Source organism: Saccopteryx leptura, chromosome 6, assembly GCF_036850995.1.
Source record: "Saccopteryx leptura isolate mSacLep1 chromosome 6, mSacLep1_pri_phased_curated, whole genome shotgun sequence".
Classification (NCBI taxonomy): domain Eukaryota; kingdom Metazoa; phylum Chordata; class Mammalia; order Chiroptera; family Emballonuridae; genus Saccopteryx; species Saccopteryx leptura.
In genome coordinates this window covers 14,964,270-14,983,295 of record NC_089508.1, presented here as the reverse complement: position 1 = coordinate 14,983,295, position 19,026 = coordinate 14,964,270, and the positions used below count along the sequence as shown (strand labels likewise).

General features: G+C 51.8%; 1 protein-coding gene across 1 annotated transcript in view; it reads right to left on the bottom strand.

Moving 5' to 3' along the window:
* PTPN21 (protein tyrosine phosphatase non-receptor type 21) overlaps positions 1-19,026 on the bottom strand; it is a 72,923-nt gene that overhangs the window by 12,977 nt on the left and 40,920 nt on the right. The window contains exons 10-13 of the mRNA XM_066344023.1: positions 18,585-18,664; positions 8,955-9,015; positions 7,704-7,788; positions 1,537-2,987 (exon numbers count right to left, since the gene is read on the bottom strand). Of these exons, the coding sequence (XP_066200120.1) occupies positions 1,537-2,987; positions 7,704-7,788; positions 8,955-9,015; positions 18,585-18,664 (1,677 nt within the window). The remainder of the gene's footprint in view (positions 1-1,536; positions 2,988-7,703; positions 7,789-8,954; positions 9,016-18,584; positions 18,665-19,026) is intronic.

Sequence of the window (19,026 nt, the reverse complement as noted above, 5' to 3'; positions counted from 1 at the left end):
GGGGTGTGGGGGTGTGGGGGTGTAGGGGTGTGGGGAGTAGGGGTGTGGGGGCCTGGGGGGTGTGGGGAGTAGGCAGTGGTGGTGTGTGTGGGGGTGTAGGGGTGTGGGGAGTAGGCAGTGGTGGTGTGTGTGGGGGAGTAGGGGTGTGGGGAGTGGGGGTGGGGGTGTGGGGAGTAGGCAGTGGTGGTGTGTGTGGGGGTGTAGGGGTGTGGAGAGTGGGGGTGGGGGAATGGAGGGAGTAGGGGTGTGGGGGCCTGGGGGTGTGGGGAGTGGGCAGTGGTGGTGTGTGTGGGGGTGTGGAGAGTGGGGGGGGGATGGAGGGAGTAGGGGTGTGGGGGCCTGGGGGTGTGGGGAGTGGGCAGTGGGAGCATGGGGAGTGGGGGTGGGGCAGTGCTCAGGAGCTGCGAGCCTGAGCAATGCAGCAAAATGACTTAAGAGTGGATACGCTGACACAACAAGGCCTCCAATGCTTGGCCAAAGCTTGGGGACTCAAAGTTGAAAGTATTCAGTGGAAAGACAGAGAATAGCAAGGCTTAGATGAGCAATTCGTACTTAACAAAATGGTATATACAATATAACTCAGTGCAGAACAGTGTAACAGATATGAGAACGGGATGCAGATAATCATGGGCTTAACGTTGCAGTTCAGTCCCCTCTAGCTGTGTGACCTTGGGGAAGCTGCTATCTCTGAGTCTACTTGCTCAGCTGCAGAAACAATAGGCCTGCTGTGAACTGGACACGGGAAAGCAGATGACAAGCTGGGCACATGGAAATGGCAGCTACAGATGATGTTATGCTCTTTTATATTTTGCTTCCAAGAGGTAAGACTTGCTTAATTAGTTCTCGGGTATTTATTATACTGACTATTAAAAAGCTGCATTTTCTCACAAAGGGCCTTCCTCTGGTTCTCAGTTCAATTTATTCTTTCCTTTAAAGAGACCTGGTGCTTTCTTTACAAAGTGCCACCTTCCCCACCCCACAATCGCTGTCCAGCCCTCAGAGCCCACATCTGCAGCTGTATTCACATGACTCAAACACAAGGACACATTAGGAACAGTCCATGGATACTGCTCTCGGACATCACCCGAGGAAACCAGCGAACCAGACGAGTGCCGCCCCGGGCTGCCGAGCCGGCACCGGTACCGGGGACTGCAGACAATAGCAGCGACCTGGGCTCCCTCCCAGCCGTGCAGCATTGCCGAAACATTCCACTCACTCTTCCCATTCCATTCACAGAGCTCCAACACTGACATTCTCGCTCTACCTAGCACTCTAGAAAAACCACTAAAATCTAATCAATCTCTTTTACTTTCATAGATAAGCAAACTCAAATGTGTGTTAAACAAGACAAAAAAAATACAGTAAGGCTGGGGGGGGGAGGGCGGTGAAAAAATTTAAAAGGAGAAAAAAGCTGGAAATGTCAGAAGTAATGAGTCACAAACAAGACACACTAGGGTAGAAGGTGTTGAGACACTTGGGTTGCAGAGCACAGGGCAGGGCTGGCTGAGCCACCCCACACACTGAACAAAGACTTACCCCTAACGGTGGAAGTCCTTCAACGATGTTCTTCTTTCCCGAGAGGAGGTCGGACACCGGCCTCTTCTTCAGAGAGTCCCTCCTGGCCCGGTACCGCCCCGACGTGGTGAGGTCAGACTCCGACATGGAGGGCGTCAGCAGCCCGTCCCTCCGGGGCCGCTGGGCCTCGGCCAGCACGTGCACGGGGCTGCCCTCCCTCACCCTCCTCTCTGCCTCTGTGACATGGGGCTTGGGCTCAAGGATGTGCAGAGGACCGATGCCGGGAGGGACCGAGGCGCTGGAGTAACCCGCCTGCAGCTCCTGGGAGTAGCTGCCCCGGGGCTCACGTGCCCGCAGGGGGAGCACCACCCGCGCTTTGTCCTCCTCCTGGAAATCCTCCTCCTCCTCCTCGCTGCTGTGTATCAGCATGGTGGCGTCAGACAGAGATTTGTTGTGACCGTATCTCGGGCCCTCCTGCTCGGCCGGCTCTCCGCGTTTGGTTCTCTCCGGGAAGACATTGGGCTGCGAGCCCGCTGAGCTGGCCCGCGGGGCCACGTCCGCGGCCGAGGCCGACATGGTCCTCTCCTTGAACCGCATGCCCTCAAAGCTGTGGGTCAGCCCCGCGATCTCGATGCTGTTCCTCTTCTGCAGGTGGGCGTGCCGGGCCGCGGTCAGGGGCTCGCTGACCTCCTGCAGCGAGTGCGCCACCGGCAGGCTGTCCTCCTGGAACGTCTGCACCGAGTGATGGACTCGCCGGGTGATGAGGTCCGGGTTGCTGCTGCTGATGTAGAGGTGGCGGGACAGGTCCGGGGTGCTGTTGGCGGGCCTGGGGTACGGGTACGGGTAGGGAGGGGGCGGCCGGTACACCTGCGTCTTCATGATGTTGGGGGCGGGGTAGTCCTGGGCCTGCAGCTGCACGTTGGTCAGCTCGGGCACGCTGACGGCGCCCACCACCGGCCGCCGCTCGGCGGGGTAGGGGTACGGGCACTGGCTGTGGAAGCTGTAGTTCAGGTGGAAGGGGTAGTGCGCCGACTGCGGGGAGGGGAAGTGCGCGTGCTCGCGGATCTCGGGCTGGCTGTAGACCAGCGCGTCCGGCCGGCTGTAGGCGTACGAGCTGCCGATGTTGAGGTTCCGCAGCGAGCGGCTCTGCCTCTCGGCGTGCGCCATGCCCCGGTTCAGCTGCTTCATCACCGTCTCGTAGTCCGGGGTCGGGCGGTAGGACGGGGGAATCAGCGCACTGTGCCGGTGCGACGGGACGTAGTCGGGCCGCATGACGTCACTGCCGGTGATGCTGGGGTTCGAGGACATGGGCGAGGGCTGCACGAAGGGCTGGGGGTTGTTTAAGGAGTTAGTGCTGTGCGCGCTGTAGACGCTGCCGTTACGCATGCGACCGTTGAGGTCAATCTGGGCTCGATCCAAACTTGTCTGAGAGTGACAGTAGTACCCATTCTGGTTGGTCACAAAGAGGTTATCTGCAGGAAAAAAACATTTAAAATGAGATTTTTAAAACGTATTTAATTGGACTAATTTACTCTAGACCAGCGGTTCTCAACCTGTGGGTCGCGACCCCAGCGGGGTCGCCTAAAGCCATCGGAAAATACATAATGCATATCAGGTATTTACATTCCGAATCATAACTGTAGCAAAATTACAGTTATGAAGTAGCCACCAAAATTATTTTTTGGTTTGGGGTCACCGCAACATGAGGAACTGTATTGCGGGGTCACAGCATTAGAAAGGTTGAGAACCACTGCTCTAGACAAATATTGAGACAGGTCTTGAATGTTGATGACATTTCAACATAGTTGATGAAAGTCCAAGCTGAAAGGACCTGGTTTTCCCCACACAACCTGGGTGACCCCAGGCAGGTCATACCTGGAGCCTCGGCCTCCTCCCCTACAGAGGGGGTGGCTCTGCCTACCCTCACATGGTGTTCAGGACTCAGCACCAGTAAAAATGAGCCAAATCTGAGTCCAATATTAAAAGTACAGTTATATCACAAAACATTGTCTTTTTCTGAAAATCAAAAAATGTGTGTTCTATTAGACAAAATGACAACAGACTTCCTAGAATTCTGGGGAGTCACAGACAGGGACACTGCACATGCGTGGCAAAGGGCCCCTGGCTCCGCTCTCTCCCCCAGCGGAGATGTGGCCAGCTGATGCTGAGCAAGTTCCACCACTGATGGTCTGTAAACACATCCTTAAACGGAACCATAGTTTGGTTGTACATGTTCTTCCAGAACGAACATAAAAGGGCAATCGTTGGCAGAATCTGAGCTTCTCCAGGTCCGACAGTGGCACCAGTAGTGTACGCCTCACCAGGCGGCCAGAAGCCAAGAAGAACCGTGATAAGAGAGCCACACCTGCCCCTGGCTCCAGCCCCCACGCTGCAGTGAGACTGGGCCCCACAGTTCAGAGTCAGGAGCTCAATCTAATGGACAGTCGCTATGTGTGCACGTACCCGTCTGGGGCTGGGCAGGGTCATGTCTCTTCCAGCCAATCTGCAGTTCACCTGAAACACTAATGAAGCTGATTTCTAACACTTCAAGAGAAGCAAGTCAAGTCCTTCAGAGAACAGCCTTTGAAAAGCCTTTTTGTGATTCAAAAGCCCCATGACAGTCCAAGTAACAGCTGATAATCAAGGTGACTACATCACCATCTAGTGTTTGGGCTTCATCCCAGCCGCACACAGCCCCGAAGAAACAGGACTCCCACGCCTCATCATGCTCCCGTGATGCACCTAGTGACACGCACTGCCCTGTCCCTGCTCTCCTCCCGGGTCCAGATGCGTGCACTCTCTGAATCAGGAGTCCGCTTCTCACTGCCCGCACAGGCACAGCGCAGGCCCTCAAGTCAGCCTGTCTGGACCAACACAACCCCGTCCACTGGTCTCCCTGCCTCCAGGCTCTCTGTGCAGCCTGCAAACCACCCTTTTGTGAGCCCATATCTGAAACACTGTGCTAAGAACTGAAGGGGGAAATGATTTGAATCCAGTTAAATACAAGGGCTGGGTTGATGGGGACAGGGAAGACAAAAAACCACCTCCCAGCAGACACGGCATTGGAGGGGCCCCGAGGGATAGGTGGGAGGTGCAGGCATGCCAGCTTTCATCAGTAGCTGGGCCCCCTCCGAGTGCACGCGGGATTACGCCTGACCTTTGGAGGTCAGGTACTGCCATGTGACTGCTAATGGTCAAGAGCACGTGAGCAGAGGGCTGGCAGCCAGTTCCCGTGCCCCCTGACCTCCGCCATTCTGACCAGCAGCATTCTAGCCGGAAGCAGGTCCTCCTGCCAGTGCATGGAGGTCAGGGAACCTGAGCCAGAAGGAACCCTTCCTGTGGAAGCCAGGCAGTTTAGAATTGTCGGTTCCCACTGCACAATCCAGCCTTTCCTGACTGGACAGAGGCATGCGGGCAGAGGGACACGTGCAATAAGGGCACTCTGGGTGACAGAGCAGAGTCACCTCCTGGAGGCCATGCTCAGTGTGGCCGAGCGTCAGGCAGCTAGCCGGGAACCAAAGAACAGTGGGAACGACCCGGGGAAAGGAGAAGGAGGGAATATCGTGGTGCACTGACCACCAGGCAGGGGAACGAGCCTCAGAGAGCCGAGGTGAGCCTGGCAGCTGTGTGTCCTGTCTCCCCGGGACAGAGTGGACACAGACAATCCGATCTGGTAACACAACGGCTAGTGAAAGGTTTTATAAAAACTGGACTGGATCAGTAGCAGAGGGACAGGGAGAAAGGAAAAGGAAGATACATGAAGTTAGAAGTCATAGGAGTTGTAACTGACTAGGTGTTCAGGGCAAAAAAAACCCCCACAAAAACATGCAGTTTGGAATCCAAGTAACCAGGAGAGTGACTTCATCACAAAGATGAAGGAAAACAGGAAAAGGGACAGGCTAGCAGAGTGAAGAGATCAAATGTAATATTTCAGTCGCTGTTCAGCAAGCTGAAACAGCTGGGGATATTTACTGAGACCTCACCATAAGCCAGGCACTGCGCTGAGGGCTTTGGTATAGCTGTGGGCTGCGGTACCCGGACCTGCACGTCCGCCTAGCGGACATGGACCGCAGGGCTGGAGCCTGGGATGCCGAGAGCTGGGAAGCACAGACCTGACGCTCCCCGTGGTGAAATCTGAAAAGTGGTGAGCCTGCCACGGAGGGGAGGCGGAGGGGAGGCGGCCGGGACATACCCGGGAGCAGTGAACAACCCTGGGGCAGGAGGAGAGGGAGAACCCAGCACACTGAGATCCTTCAGGAGAGACGGCTGGAGTGTGATGGTGAGGGGGTGGATGGGGTCCTGGGTGGGGTGCGGGGACCCGGAGAGGGCCCTTGAGCAGAGCAGCGGAGGCAGGAGGAGTAAGCAGGTGACCAAGCAGGGGCAGTTCGCAGCTGTCACTCTCAGAAGAAGGGAGGGAAAAACTTTCGGAAAGGAAAACAAACCACAGTTGGAAAAAAGGGGAGAGGGAGAGAATATTCAGATGTCTGTAGACCCAGGAAAAGGAACGGGTAGGAAGTAAACACAACGTGAAGAGAAGAGCCCTCTCCCAGGAGTGGGAGGGGCTGGAGCTGCAAAACCAGACAAGGGCAGGACACAGGACAGTTTAGGTGAAGGTGAAACACACCCTCAGGGGGACAGTCCCAGAATCCACACCCCAAAGCACCGCCCCCTACTGCCCAGCCCGCTGCATGGAAACCCTCACCCTTACCGTGAGGCCCGGCAGAAACAACACAGTCCGCCACCTTCTGGCCCAATTAGGCATCATTACCTATGCGAGCCCACAGGACCACTTTACTCTCCGAACACCCTCTTCCTCATTCCGTGCCACAGCATTCACTGTCCCCCAAAACCAGGAGCAGCAATCCCAATCACGACCCAACCCACCCACCTCCTGAGGCCCAGGAAGTCCTTCTCAACCGCCCACCAGGAGCAGACTCATTCTCCCACTGAACGGCACGGGAATTGCTTGCCCTCGCTCATCAAAACCTCCATGTTCTCTTTGGACTTGAGTTATTTGTGTGCTCGTCTTATCCTCAACTATGAGATTCTAAGCTTCTTAAGATGTGGAATGACTTCTCTGCATAAAGCTCCTTGGCCTTTTATAGGAGATCCTGGTAGACCAGGTAGAGAGCAAACGTTAAACGCACACTTGAGATTCAGCTGTCGAAGGACTTTCTTAATTAAATACAGCTCCCCATACGAATCCAGTGCAAAATGAAAGAAAGAAAAACTTTACACCTCTACGTTGGGAAGCTCTCTGATAATGAACCCGGGCCATCCTGCGCCAGCAAACAGGGAAGTGCTGAAAGGCTACTGGTCATGAGGGGTGGGGAGGGCAGGTAATAAGAGGACACAACAGGAAACAGCTTGAGGAAGAGCCAGTGGGCCCGATATGGGATCATGTGAGCATCAAAGTGTAATTCATACGGTGCAGCAATTCCTCTTCTAGGTAGTTAACAAAAGACATGAAAACACTAATTCATAAAGACATACACGCACCCCCATGTTCATCTCAGCACTATTTACAACAGCCAAGACATGGAAACAACCTAAATATCCACTGGCGGATGAATGGAGAAAGAAGAGGCGGCATTTATATAACAGAATAAATACCACTCGGCCATAAAAAGGATGAAATATTGCCTTTCTGTGGCAACACGAATGAATCTCAAGGGTACTATGCTAAGTGAAGTCAGTCAGTCAGAAAAGGGCAAAAACCATATGAATTCACTCACCTGTGGTACATGAAACAAAAAAGTAACAAATGCACTGAAAAAACAAACTCATAGATACAGACAAGCAATGGTGGCTACCAGACGGGACGACCGGGGGGAAGTGGGCCGAGGGAAGGGCAAAGTCGGTGCGTGGGTTACCTATACGGCAACACGAGGAGACGAGACTTTGGGTGGGAGGCACGAGTGTGTAAGGAAAAACACAATCCGTGTAGGGCGTGGTACTGTCCATGGCTTCAGACACCCACTGCGGTCCTGGACCGTATGCCCCGCGGCTGAAGGGGGACCACTGTCCTGCATATTTTCTACATGTGTCCAAGAAATGGCTATAATCACGACAAGAATTTGGGAAGTCACTTCAGGCAAAAATGATACTGGCTTCAAGATTTCCAAATCTTCATAATTTATCCAAATCGTAGCAGTCTTGTAAGGCGTGTGAGAAGAAGCGCACCTCACCTTGAGAAGACGTGTAGGGTTCCGTGTAATGCCCATTGTAATGCATCTGGGGCGGGGGCGGCAGCACGTAGGGCTGAGGCTTCGGCTAAGAGACAGGAAGTTGGAAACGGTTAAAACTCATTGCCCACATTATTAACACATGGAAAGCAGTTTTCTGCTGGCTTCTTTCTCTCTACTAAAAAAACCTATGAAGACCCTCTAGCTCTGACTGCATCTGGCATCGTCAGCATTCCCCAGAATGGCATGCACTGATGTCAGACATCAGATAGCACAAGAAAACACGCTGTATCTGAAAAGTTAAGAGCAAGAACGAATAGAGGCAAATTTTCTGAATTTTTATATAAACATTTAACTATAAGAAGCTTATATGTAGCCTGGCCAGGCAGTAACGCAGTGGATAGAGTGTCAGACTGGGATGCGGAAGGACCCAGGCTCGAGACCTCGAGGTCGCCAGCTTGAGCGCGGGCTCGTCTGGTTTGAGCAAAGCTCACCAGCTTGGACCCAAGGTCACTGGCTCGAGCAAGGGGTTACTCAGTCTGCTATAGCCCCTCGGTCAAGGCACATATGAGAAAGTGATCAATGAACAACTAAGGAACCGCAACGAAGAATTGATGTTTCTCATCTCTCTCCCTTCCTGTCTGTCTGCCCCTTATCTGTCCCTCTCTCTGACTCTGTCTCTGCCACACACACACACACACAAAAAAGCTTATATGTAGTATATTTAATCTTATCAGGCAAAATTGGCCAGTATGTTAAGTATCTACTAGCTTCTGATACTCTTCAGTGGCCGGCAAACCGTGGCTCGCGAGCCACAAGCGGCTCTTTTGCCCCTTGGGTGCGGCTCTTCCACAAAATACCATGTGCGGGCGCTACCTCGATAAGGAATGTACCTACCTATATAGTTTAAGTTTAAAAAATTTGGCTCTCAAAAGAAATTTCAATCGGTTGCACTGTTGGTATTTGGCTCTGCTGACTAATGAGTTTGCCGACCACTGTCTTAGATAATAGTCAAAAGTTTAAATATTAGGGTTGAACCCAGTATTTAAATATGTATACTATAATATAGTAAATATTATATAAGTACTGGGCTTAACTAAAGGGGAAGAAAATCACCATTTTTTTGGTCAAGAACAAATAGTGACACACTCTTATAGTTCAAACTAAAACTTAGTGCTACCATAAGCCTGTTTTATTAAGGAAGATGCCATCACTAAAAGAAAATCAGCAAGCGTAGCTTTTCTTCTCTCTTACCAGAGACATCCTCGAAGAAGACCTCCTCCTAATCAGGTTCACGGTGACGGCCTGCGTCTGCCTGTAAAAGAAGACACGTCTTTGAAAAGAGTGTATACACACCTAAATGCTCACACACACACATAATCTGCCTCATTCTGTCAAAGTAAATTAATAAGAAAGTAAAATAATATTCAAACGCAGCCTGACCAGGTGGTGCCGCAGTGGATAGAGCATCAGACTGGGACGTGGAGGACCCAGGTTTGAGACCTCGAGGTCGCCAGCTTGAGCGCAGGCTCATCTGATTTGAGCAAAGCTCACCAGCTGGAACCCAAGGTCGCTGGCTCGAGCAAAGGGTCACTCACTCTGCTGTAGCCCTCCAGTCAAGGCACATATGAGAAAGCAATCAATAAACAACTAAGGTGCCACCATGAAGAATTGATGCTTCTCATCTCTCTCCCTTCCTGTCTGTCTGTCCTTGTCCCTCTCTCTGACTCTCTGTCACTAAAAAAATATTCAAATGCAAAAAAGACAAAGTACTCTAATTACAAGTTTGAGAAAACGAAGGTGATTCTCTGTCCTTACACGGGGCCTCGGCCCTTGCCACTGCCAGATCCCTTTGACCACTCCAGGGTTTGAGGGTCCTCATGGAGCATCGGTTGCCTAGACCACCAAAGGGGTCAGTAGGAGCAACTTCCCCTGGTCCATCCAGGAGAAGCTGCTGCAGTGAGACCATAAACAGAGAAGAGAGGCGCAGCTACTCCCCACCACCACCACCAAACTCATCCCAGAGTAAACATGAGTCAATGCAAACGCCTCTCTCAGGTGGGCCTGCTTCAGCACTGACCCCACCACCACCACTGGCAGACCTGGGGCGGCCATCAGCTGCCCACCCAGGAGCTGGAAGCAACAGGCACTGCCTTTAATTAAAAGTCTATAGGCCCTGGCTGGTTGGCTCAGTGGTAGAGCGTCGGCCTGGCGTGCAGAGGTCCCGGGTTTGATTCCCGGCCAGGGCACACAGGAGAAGCGCCCATCTGCTTCTCCACCCCTCCCCCTCTCCTTCCTTTCTGTCTCTCTCTTCCCCTCCCGCAGCAAGGCTCCATGGGAGCAAAGATGGCCCGGGCGCTGGGGATGGCTCCTTGGCCTCTGCCCCAGGCGCTAGAGTGGCTCTGGTCGCAACAGAGCGATGCCCCAGAGGGGCAGAGCATCGCCCCCTGGTGGGCAGAGCGTTGCCCCCTGGTGGGCATGCCGGGTGGATCCCGGTCGGGCGCATGCGGGAGTCTGTCTCTCCCCGTTTCCAGCTTCAGAAAAAAAAAAAAGTATTAACCACAGGCCCTGGCCGGTTGGCTCAGTGGTAGAGCATCAGCCCAGCATATGGAAGTCCCAGGTTCAATTCCCGGCCAGGGCACACAGGAGAAGTGCCCATCTGCTTCTCCACCCTTCCCCCTCTCCTTACTCTCTCTCCTTCTTCCCCTCCTGCAGCCAAGGCTCCATTAGAGCAAAGTTGACCCAGGCACTGAGGATGGCTCCATGGCCTCCGCCTCAGGCACTAGAATGGCTCCGAAGGCAATGGCGCACCGCCCCCTAGTGGGCATGGCAGGTGGATCCTGTTGGGCGCATACAGGAGTCTGTCTGACTGCCTCCCTGCTTCTAACTTCAGAAAAATACCCCCCAAAAAAGTCTGTTAATCACAGACTACAAACATAACAGAGATAAATTTATAACTCTGGTAACTTAAGAATACATATTTCTTCTAAGGAACCAAGCTAGAGAATGCAAAAGAGCAGAAAAATTGGTTTATTGGGCCTGCGCTAAACTCATTCATCTTTCTTTAATGAAATTTCTCTCTGATTAGTGTTAAACGTACTTTTTAAAAAGCCATGAGAATATTAAGGAGGGTCGACTGAGACTTATCAGATAATCTGAGAATTGAATCTATGCACAAGTCCCATCTCTAAATAAAACCGGGTCAAAAAGGAAATGAGAAACAGAGAAGCCTACTATCCTATCGTTTTTAAACAGAGGCAAGCAGCTTTTTGGTTTTGTGTGGTCAATTCTGTCGAAAATAAGATCTAGGAACCTAACCACTAAGGATTCTGGGCTTCGTTGATGACTTACAGAATTTTGTCAAAGTACTTTTTAGCCTGACCAGGCGGTGGCGCAGTGGATAAAGCGTTGGACTGGGATGCTGAGGACCCAGGTTCGAGACCCCGAGGTCACCAGTTTGAGCGCGGGCTCATCTGGCTTGAGCAAAATTTAAAAATGCTCACCAGCCTAGACCCAAGGTCACTGGCTCAAGCAAGGAGTTGCTCGGTCTGCTGAAGGCCCGCGGTCAAGGCACATATGAGAAAGCAATCAATGAACAACTAAGGTGTCGCAACGAAAAACTGATGATTGATGCTTCTCATCTCTCTCCGTTCCTGTCTGTCTGTCCCTATCTATCCCTCTCTCTGACTCTCTCTCTCTGTCCCTGTAAAGAAAAAAAAAAGTACTTTTTAAAAAAATCCTTTCACCATCTGTACCTAGCTCATGCGCTTATGTGACACATAATTACTGATTAGAAAAATATTTTGTGACCTTTGGTTAGAGTGCTCTAAGGAGTAATTACTAGAGAATCCATAATCGCAAATTGAAAACTCACTACATTTAATCAGCACAGTTCCTGTAATATCAAACCTCCTGACTCATAAATTAACATTCTTAGTAACTCTAACAATCTCTTACATTCAAACCCTGTTATTAGCTTACCATCGGATGACTACAATTGCTTTTACTAGATGACTTTTTTTTAATCAAATGCTTTCTTTAATAGTTTTTTTATCTTTGCAATGTAATAAGCTTATTGATGAATAGATGTCTCTTTTCCAAATACTGCCAGTATTTATGTCTCTCAACAATAAAGGAGATGCAAATTCTACAAGACTTTAAAAACACCTGTATCAATGGGTAAAACAGCATAGGTATAGGTAAAGGAGGCCTCCTTACCCGTTTGAGTAATAAGATTTTTTTATGATCGCTGACTTCCAGGAGTGAGTTTTTTGTTTTGTTTTTCAAAAAATGAAATTAGTTCCAGTTCCAGTTTTATTAACTTAAAATCAAGTTTTTTTTATAACCAATTTAAGGAAACAAGAAGAACATACATTTGCCTTTTTTTAATGCTGCCTCACACATACACGATCGTCCTCTGGATGGTCAGGAGGCACGAGGACGTACAGGGACCTTCGTACTACTCAAGGGGTTAAGGAAACGAGTCAGGAGGCTGTGTCTGGACTTTTCTTTTTTAATACTCCTTAACTGCATGTTAATACATTCCTAAAATCTATGTCCAGAATTTGAAGACCCTGCATTTTGTAGCCTTACATTTATTTTGCTTCTGCCCATTCTCCACTGTCGGGGCTAAGTTTGGGCAAACTGGTCATTTGAAGTTTATGTTTAGTCTAGAGACTCACTGCAACAGACTGAACTTTTAAAGTATAAAGTACTACAGATTCGAAACGCAGCCGTGGGAGAAAGGTCCGCTGATAGAATACTCCAGCATGTGCTGAGTTGCCCAGCCTGCAGCAAAAATAGACTGAAGTGTGTTACACACGGACCCCAAGGATGCAGACAGAGCTTAGGACCTGGGCAGCAGCCCCCACCCCCGCCACGCGTTCCGTTTTGGCGCCCCGGCTGGCGGCACCCCCGGCTGGCGGCACCCTGGCTGGCGGCACCCCGGAGGTGGGCGGCGGGCGACACTGCCCACTGCAGAGGCTGTTTCTGCTCAACAGGCAAACCAGTGCCTCTTCCTGCTGCCGGGCTGTGTGACGGAGTCAGCCTCGCCGTCCGCTTGAACAGCCCAGCCTCTTCCTGCCCACGTTCTTGTGAGTGCAGCTCGCTGTGACATCGGCTATCCTACACTTAGCACCCGAGAAGAGGCGGTGGGCTGTGGCTGTGTTTCCCAAACTTTGGGGGCAGTCGACAATGCTGACGGGTGCTGCTAACGTTGAGACAGGTGAGGGACTCTAAGGAAAAACGTCACTGGCAGGCAGGTGTGCACTGGAGAAGGCAGGACAAGAAAAGGCTGTGAGCCCACGCGAAATAGATGATAGCACTTGTTGAAAGGGCAAAGACTGCACATGATTACCGCGTGGGACCCACACCAACCCCACCAGGGAGGATGGTTATTTCTCTGATTTCACAGGTGAAGAAACTGATACTCGAATTAAGTTAATTACTCCTGGTCACATGGAAACTAAGTAGCAGAACCGGCACTGGAAGGAGCAGGTCTGTCAGCTTCCTGAGCCAGCTCAGCAGCTGATGATTTCTCTGAACACCCCTCCCAGCCCACCGGCCCCGCACGCTGTGCGGAGGCGGGAGCCCAGGCCACGGTGTCGCCGGGGCCGGCACACGCGGGGCCCTCTGTGTTTGCTGAGCGAGTGACGCAGTGACTGAGGAGTCAAGGCAAGCTCATTACTCAGCACTTCCATGGCACTTGTATGTCTACGAGCTGCCTGGATTTTGCTTTGCGAGCTTCTTTCTTATTTATGGCCAGTGCGGAGATTTTGATGAACAAATATTATGTTGGACGGTGGGGATGCCTAGAAAATGTTCATCTCTATGACTTTCCTTGAGCGGAATGGGGTTACTCTGCCTTCTCACAGGCCTCTCAGGTGCCTTCAAACCCTGCGATAGGCCTACAAGTGGACAACCCCTTTCCCCAGGCAAGGCCTCCACCAGTCGGTCTCCTGATCCCCACAGTCTCCAGGGCACAGGCGGAGCGCGGCTGCTGTGCTCACTGACAGCCCTCAGCTGCAGGACGCAGGCCTCTCTCCCTGCGCTCAGCACGCAGCTTGCTGACGGCCGAAACCCAGCTTCCCTTCCAGAGAACGTCTGCTGAAACCTCCATCACTTGGCTTTCCAGGTTGGGGGACACCGCCCTCCCCTCCCCTCCCCTCCCCTCCCCTCCCCTCCCCTCCGAGGGGCGAGAAAGCCTCCTACACCACGAACCCTCCCAAGATTCCTTTTCCCCCGCCGGCTTTTACTCAGACAAATCCAAGACGCGGTTGTAGCGTGACTGGTTGACTGGTTCTGGGGTGGGGAGGTGGAGAGGGGGTTGGAAAGTCACTGACCTCATTACCTTATTTATTTAATTCCTAATCCAAGACTATAGGAATATTAAGTAAGGTCCTATTATCCGTTTAATAAATTAAGAAACAAAAAGATTATTGTGATCTAACATGTTTGAGACTTGGGTGACATAAGATGATTCTGTTCCCTAAGGCACAGTTCTGTTTAGGAGTGGAGGGAGGGGCAAGACGGATGATGGATCCTGCCATTCTTCAAATTCTAAAGTACAGTCACGTGGGTCAAGTTTAGATGACCCGCACAAGGCCGTCCCCAACAGCGTCCTGTTCTACATCAGGACTGAGCAGTGAGGCCGTGCTTTCTACGCAAACAGCGTCCACCTCCTGAGCCACCAGGGCCCCGGCCTAAACTATTCGTCCAGACCCACTGCCCAGTCCCAGGCCTGCTGCAGGCTCATGAAATGCCCATCTGGACCATGAGAACAAGTCTACCGATTCTTCAGAACCAGGACAACACTGAATGGGACTGAACAGCGAGCCTTAAAAGAAATGACCACAAAAATTAAAGAATTTTCCATTTTTTAACCTATCAAAAGCTAAGAATTCCTTTATTTCACCTGGGGAACAAAAATGCTCACGATGAAACATTCATCTCCTACAGAATGAAATAGATGTCAGCATCATAAACAATTGCATAGGGATACTTCAAGGAAACGGACTTCCATGACCTAGTGGATACGCAGAGATTAAAAACCAAATGTGGCACCAATCAGTATGGATGCCTACTAGGAAGGCATTATATTGATGCTTTACTTAAAATGATTATTCCCTGTTATTTTTTCAGAAAAAGAATGAACTAAAGTAATGAATACTCTCAAACCTATGAAAGGCTTTATAATTCTGAAAAGGCTATGGTACAGTAGACTGTATATCTACTCTGTGAATCTCAGAACACACTTCTGCATAAAAACAATGTCACACGTGGCTGGGTAACGAGGCCAGCCCGGAGGGGCCCCAGTGCAATTACCCTTGACTAGCAGCAGCTCCACCGGACCTTGTCGCGGGGGGAGGGGGGGGGGCTTCCAGCCACAAACGCACCCCGAGCTCCCGACCACGCAACTGACAGGGGCCACCACATCCCTGAGAAAGCAGGGTTGCTCCTCCCTGTTGCTCAGTGCTCCTCAAAACCCCATCACCGGACCAGCAGTAGGACTCATAAAAGAAACATGGCTGGAGATGCAGAAAGAAGAGGGGAAGGGGGGCCCAAGTGCTAATCGTTGGGTGGCTCTGCTAAATGGACCCCCCGGTCATTTCCTTCTCCTTTCCTACACAAGTCTCCGCACGTTTGCTGCTTGCTGGAGGTTTTGTCCACACCCCGGGTCCCTGCAGAACACAAAGCGTTTCCGCAGCCTTTCCTTTCTCCCTGGACAGTAATAACAGGACATCAGCAAGGAGCGAAAGGGCTCTTCTTCCTCCAATCCCATCCCCGCGTCACTCAGGCCCCAACGTGGGCTACGCCTCACAATCAAAGGCCCTCGCCAGACACCGTGGCACGAAGACGAGTGAGAGGAGGGCCTGCCCCACGGAGCCCGGCGGACACGACAGACAGATCCCACCCACGGCGAGCTGCAGACACGGACACGCGCGCAGTCCCACACAGCAGCAAACAGACGGGCTCTGGTCTCACTGCCCCCAGTCACCAGGCACACGGCAGGGGAACAACACGTCACGTGTTTACGTCTCCGCCTTCATCCATCCAAGGGCAACACTACTTGTGCGTAGTAAAGGAGAGAAAAGCTCTCGGCAGAATGCTTGAAATAGAGGAAGCATTTACTGAATCGGCACACTTGTCATGAGCCTGACTGGCGGTGAGGCAGTGGACAGAGTGTTGGACTGGGACACAGAGGACCCAGGTTCGAAATCCCGAGATCGCTGGCTTGAGCACAGTTCATCCGGCTTGAGTGCGGGCTCACCAGCTTGAGTGCAGGGTTGCTAACTTAAGCATTGGGATCATAGACATGACCCTATGGTCGCTGGCTTGAGCCCAAAGGTCGCTGGCTTGAGCAAGGGGTCACTGGCTCAGTTGTAGCCCCTCTGGTCAAGGCACATATGAGAAAGCAATCAATGAACAACTGAGGTGCTGCAACAAAGAACTGACCCTTTTCATCTCTCCCTTCCTGCCTGTCTGTCCCTGTCTGTTCCTCTCTCTGTCTCTGTCTCACTAAAATAAAAGAAAGAACACTTGTCATGAAGATGGTAGGCAAAACAGGCCTGTAGAGCGGGACCAAGGGCTAAGCAAACGTAATGCATGGTGGGTTCAGGGCAGCTGCATTTAAGCGGATCTGGGAGAGTGACAAGTCTGCCCGGGGGAGGAGGAAGGGCATGCCAGCCACGGGCCGGGGCTGCGAGAAGCATCTGCACTATAGAACCGATGGGTTCCGGGCACCAGGATCAAGGTCTGGCGGGCAGATGAACCCAGAGGAGGACCCCAGGCGTCTGCACGTAACCTGGTAGCTAAGGAGCGGTGGAGCACAGGGCCAGCCTCAGATCTGAGCTGTCACTCTGAGAGCAGTGCCACAGGAACACTGGCTGCAGCCAGGTGAGACAGGGCAGGTGAGGAGCGAGGAGGAACAGAGGCGGCTGAGGCAGTGGCCATGGGCCAGAGGAGAGGGAGAAGGGGCTACTAAGTAAAGGTTGTGGGGCTGGAGTGAAACCAGGTCTCGGTTCAGCTGTCACTCGGCTGGGAAACCAAACCTTTGCTAACTTGAGATACCTCCTCCCAATGGCGCCTACAGCACCACAGACATCCCGAATCGGAGAGCCTAACACCTGTTTCCATAGACTCATTTCATTCAACAATCCATCAAGGCCTAACGAGGGCCAGACCCTTGCTCAGCCCTGGAAATACAAGGGTCAACAAGTCAGAGAGAGTGTCTGTCCCCAGCACGCTGGGAGCTTACCTGCTGGGAGGAGATGCCGACAAACAAGTGAACAAACAAATACACAAACTCAAGTGGTGCCAAGCGCACTGGGATGAGGAGAGGCAGGCAGTGGGGGGCGAGGTTGCACAGGCAGCTAGGGACAGTCTCTCTGGAGAGGGGTGCCTCTCTGATCAGGGACAGGAGGAGGGAGCGAGGTGTGGCAGGGCGCGGGACAGGGGCATTTCTGGCAGAGGGTGGCACGGTTCACAGACAGAAAAGAGACTAGAGGGGCTGGGACAGGACCGTGAGGGGGAGGGTAAAGGACACCCGGCTGGAACCAGGTGAAGGCCTGATGACACGGGCCTTGTACTTCTCAGGATGAAGGAATGAAGGCCCACGCAGGACCTGAGGAAGAGTGATGGGGTCGTACTCCCGTTAAACTAAGACCTTCTGGCTGACTCGTGGAAAGAGGCTACAGGCTGGGCAGGCGCAGACACAGGGACGGAGAAGACAGGCGACATTTCAGATGAGAGGCTGGTGCTGAGCTGCCAGCGGGGAGGGGGTGACACGTCAGATTTCAGGTCTGCTCTGAAGGCCGAGCCGGCAGAGCTCACTGGTGACCTGGAGGTGGACGTGGAGGAACAGGAATCAAGCAGGAATTAGTTTGGGGGCTGGTGAATCTGGTGCTGCCATCGGTCAAAATGGGGAACAGGGGGAAATAAAATTTGATACGGATGTTAGACATATCAAATTTGAGGTGCCTCTGAGGTGACCCAGTGGGGACATCAACTAGGCCGTAGGATGTGTGAATCTGTGCTGGGTAGAACCTGAGAGCAGATGCCCCTGCAGCACACAGGTGCTACTGGGAGCCCGGGCGAGGCGAAGGCCCCCGGGCAGTGTGGATGGAGGTGAGGTCTGAGAGGAGCCCCGCTCAGGCGGTGAGCAGACAGTCTGGAAGGAGGAAAAGCAGGAGGGAGCAGGGTCCTGGCAGCCGAGAGGAGCGGGCTGCAGGGTGGTCACAGGTTCCATGCCGCTGCAGGGTCAGGGGAATGAACTCCGCAAATGACCACTGGATGCAGGTCGCTGTCACTGGGACAGGCAGCGTCAACGGTGTGGCAGCCCAGGGACACGGGGTGGAAGGAAGGAGAGACAGCAGGCACATACAACTCTTTGGAAGAAATCTGCTATCAGGGAGAGCGGAGTATAACGCCGCGGCTAGAGGGCACATGGAATAAAGGGAAGTGAAATATTACAGCACATCTGTATGCCGGTGGGAGCGATGGGGACCCCCAGGGGGCCGAGAAAAACGCACGTTAGAAAGAAGGGCCTTCAATGCTTCAAATGGCTTGAAAAGCAATACTCTTTCATCCCACCAAATGCTGATTAAAGAAAAAAGGATATCCCCTAACTTTCAGAAACTAGAATGATTCTCGTAAATAGTTAAAAGAGATCTTAGAGGCATGTCTGTCGTTATTATAAGTTGGTCCAAAGCCAAAGTGGAAAATAAAAGATTGAGAAATACCGTTTGAACAAGCAAAAGTGAAGCGTTTATCATAAAAATGCCATAAAAGTATCATTTTTCATTAAATGTGCCTTTCTCGATGACACAGCATAAATCACAAAGACAATGCCCAGACTCATCAGTTCCGGGAGCAGGGCGCACTCACAGGCTGCACTGGTTCAGTCTGTAGAACTTGTGCCTCGCGACGCACAGTCTCCACACATACTTCGCTGTTTCCATGTCTTCCTGGCAAACAAAACATGCATCAAATAAATGGAAGCGTGTTTACAACTTGATACAGAGTCTATCTGAGGACAAGACAGAATTGGGTCACATATGATGTGAAGCCACTTTTAACATAATGTGATTCTTTCATTTTCTAACACTGTGTCTCCATCGGAATGCTATCATTAGGATTTAACTTATGAAGACAAAAAAAAACAACAAAAAAACTATTCTAACAGTGTGATTTCTGCACCCAGGTTCAAAATGACTTAAATTCAAAAATTATGAAAATGTCAACTTTTATTTTGACCAATAGATAACTCAAAGACATTTTTAAGCAAAATATTGGACTCGGTGACTCAATACTGCCTTTGTCAAGAGAG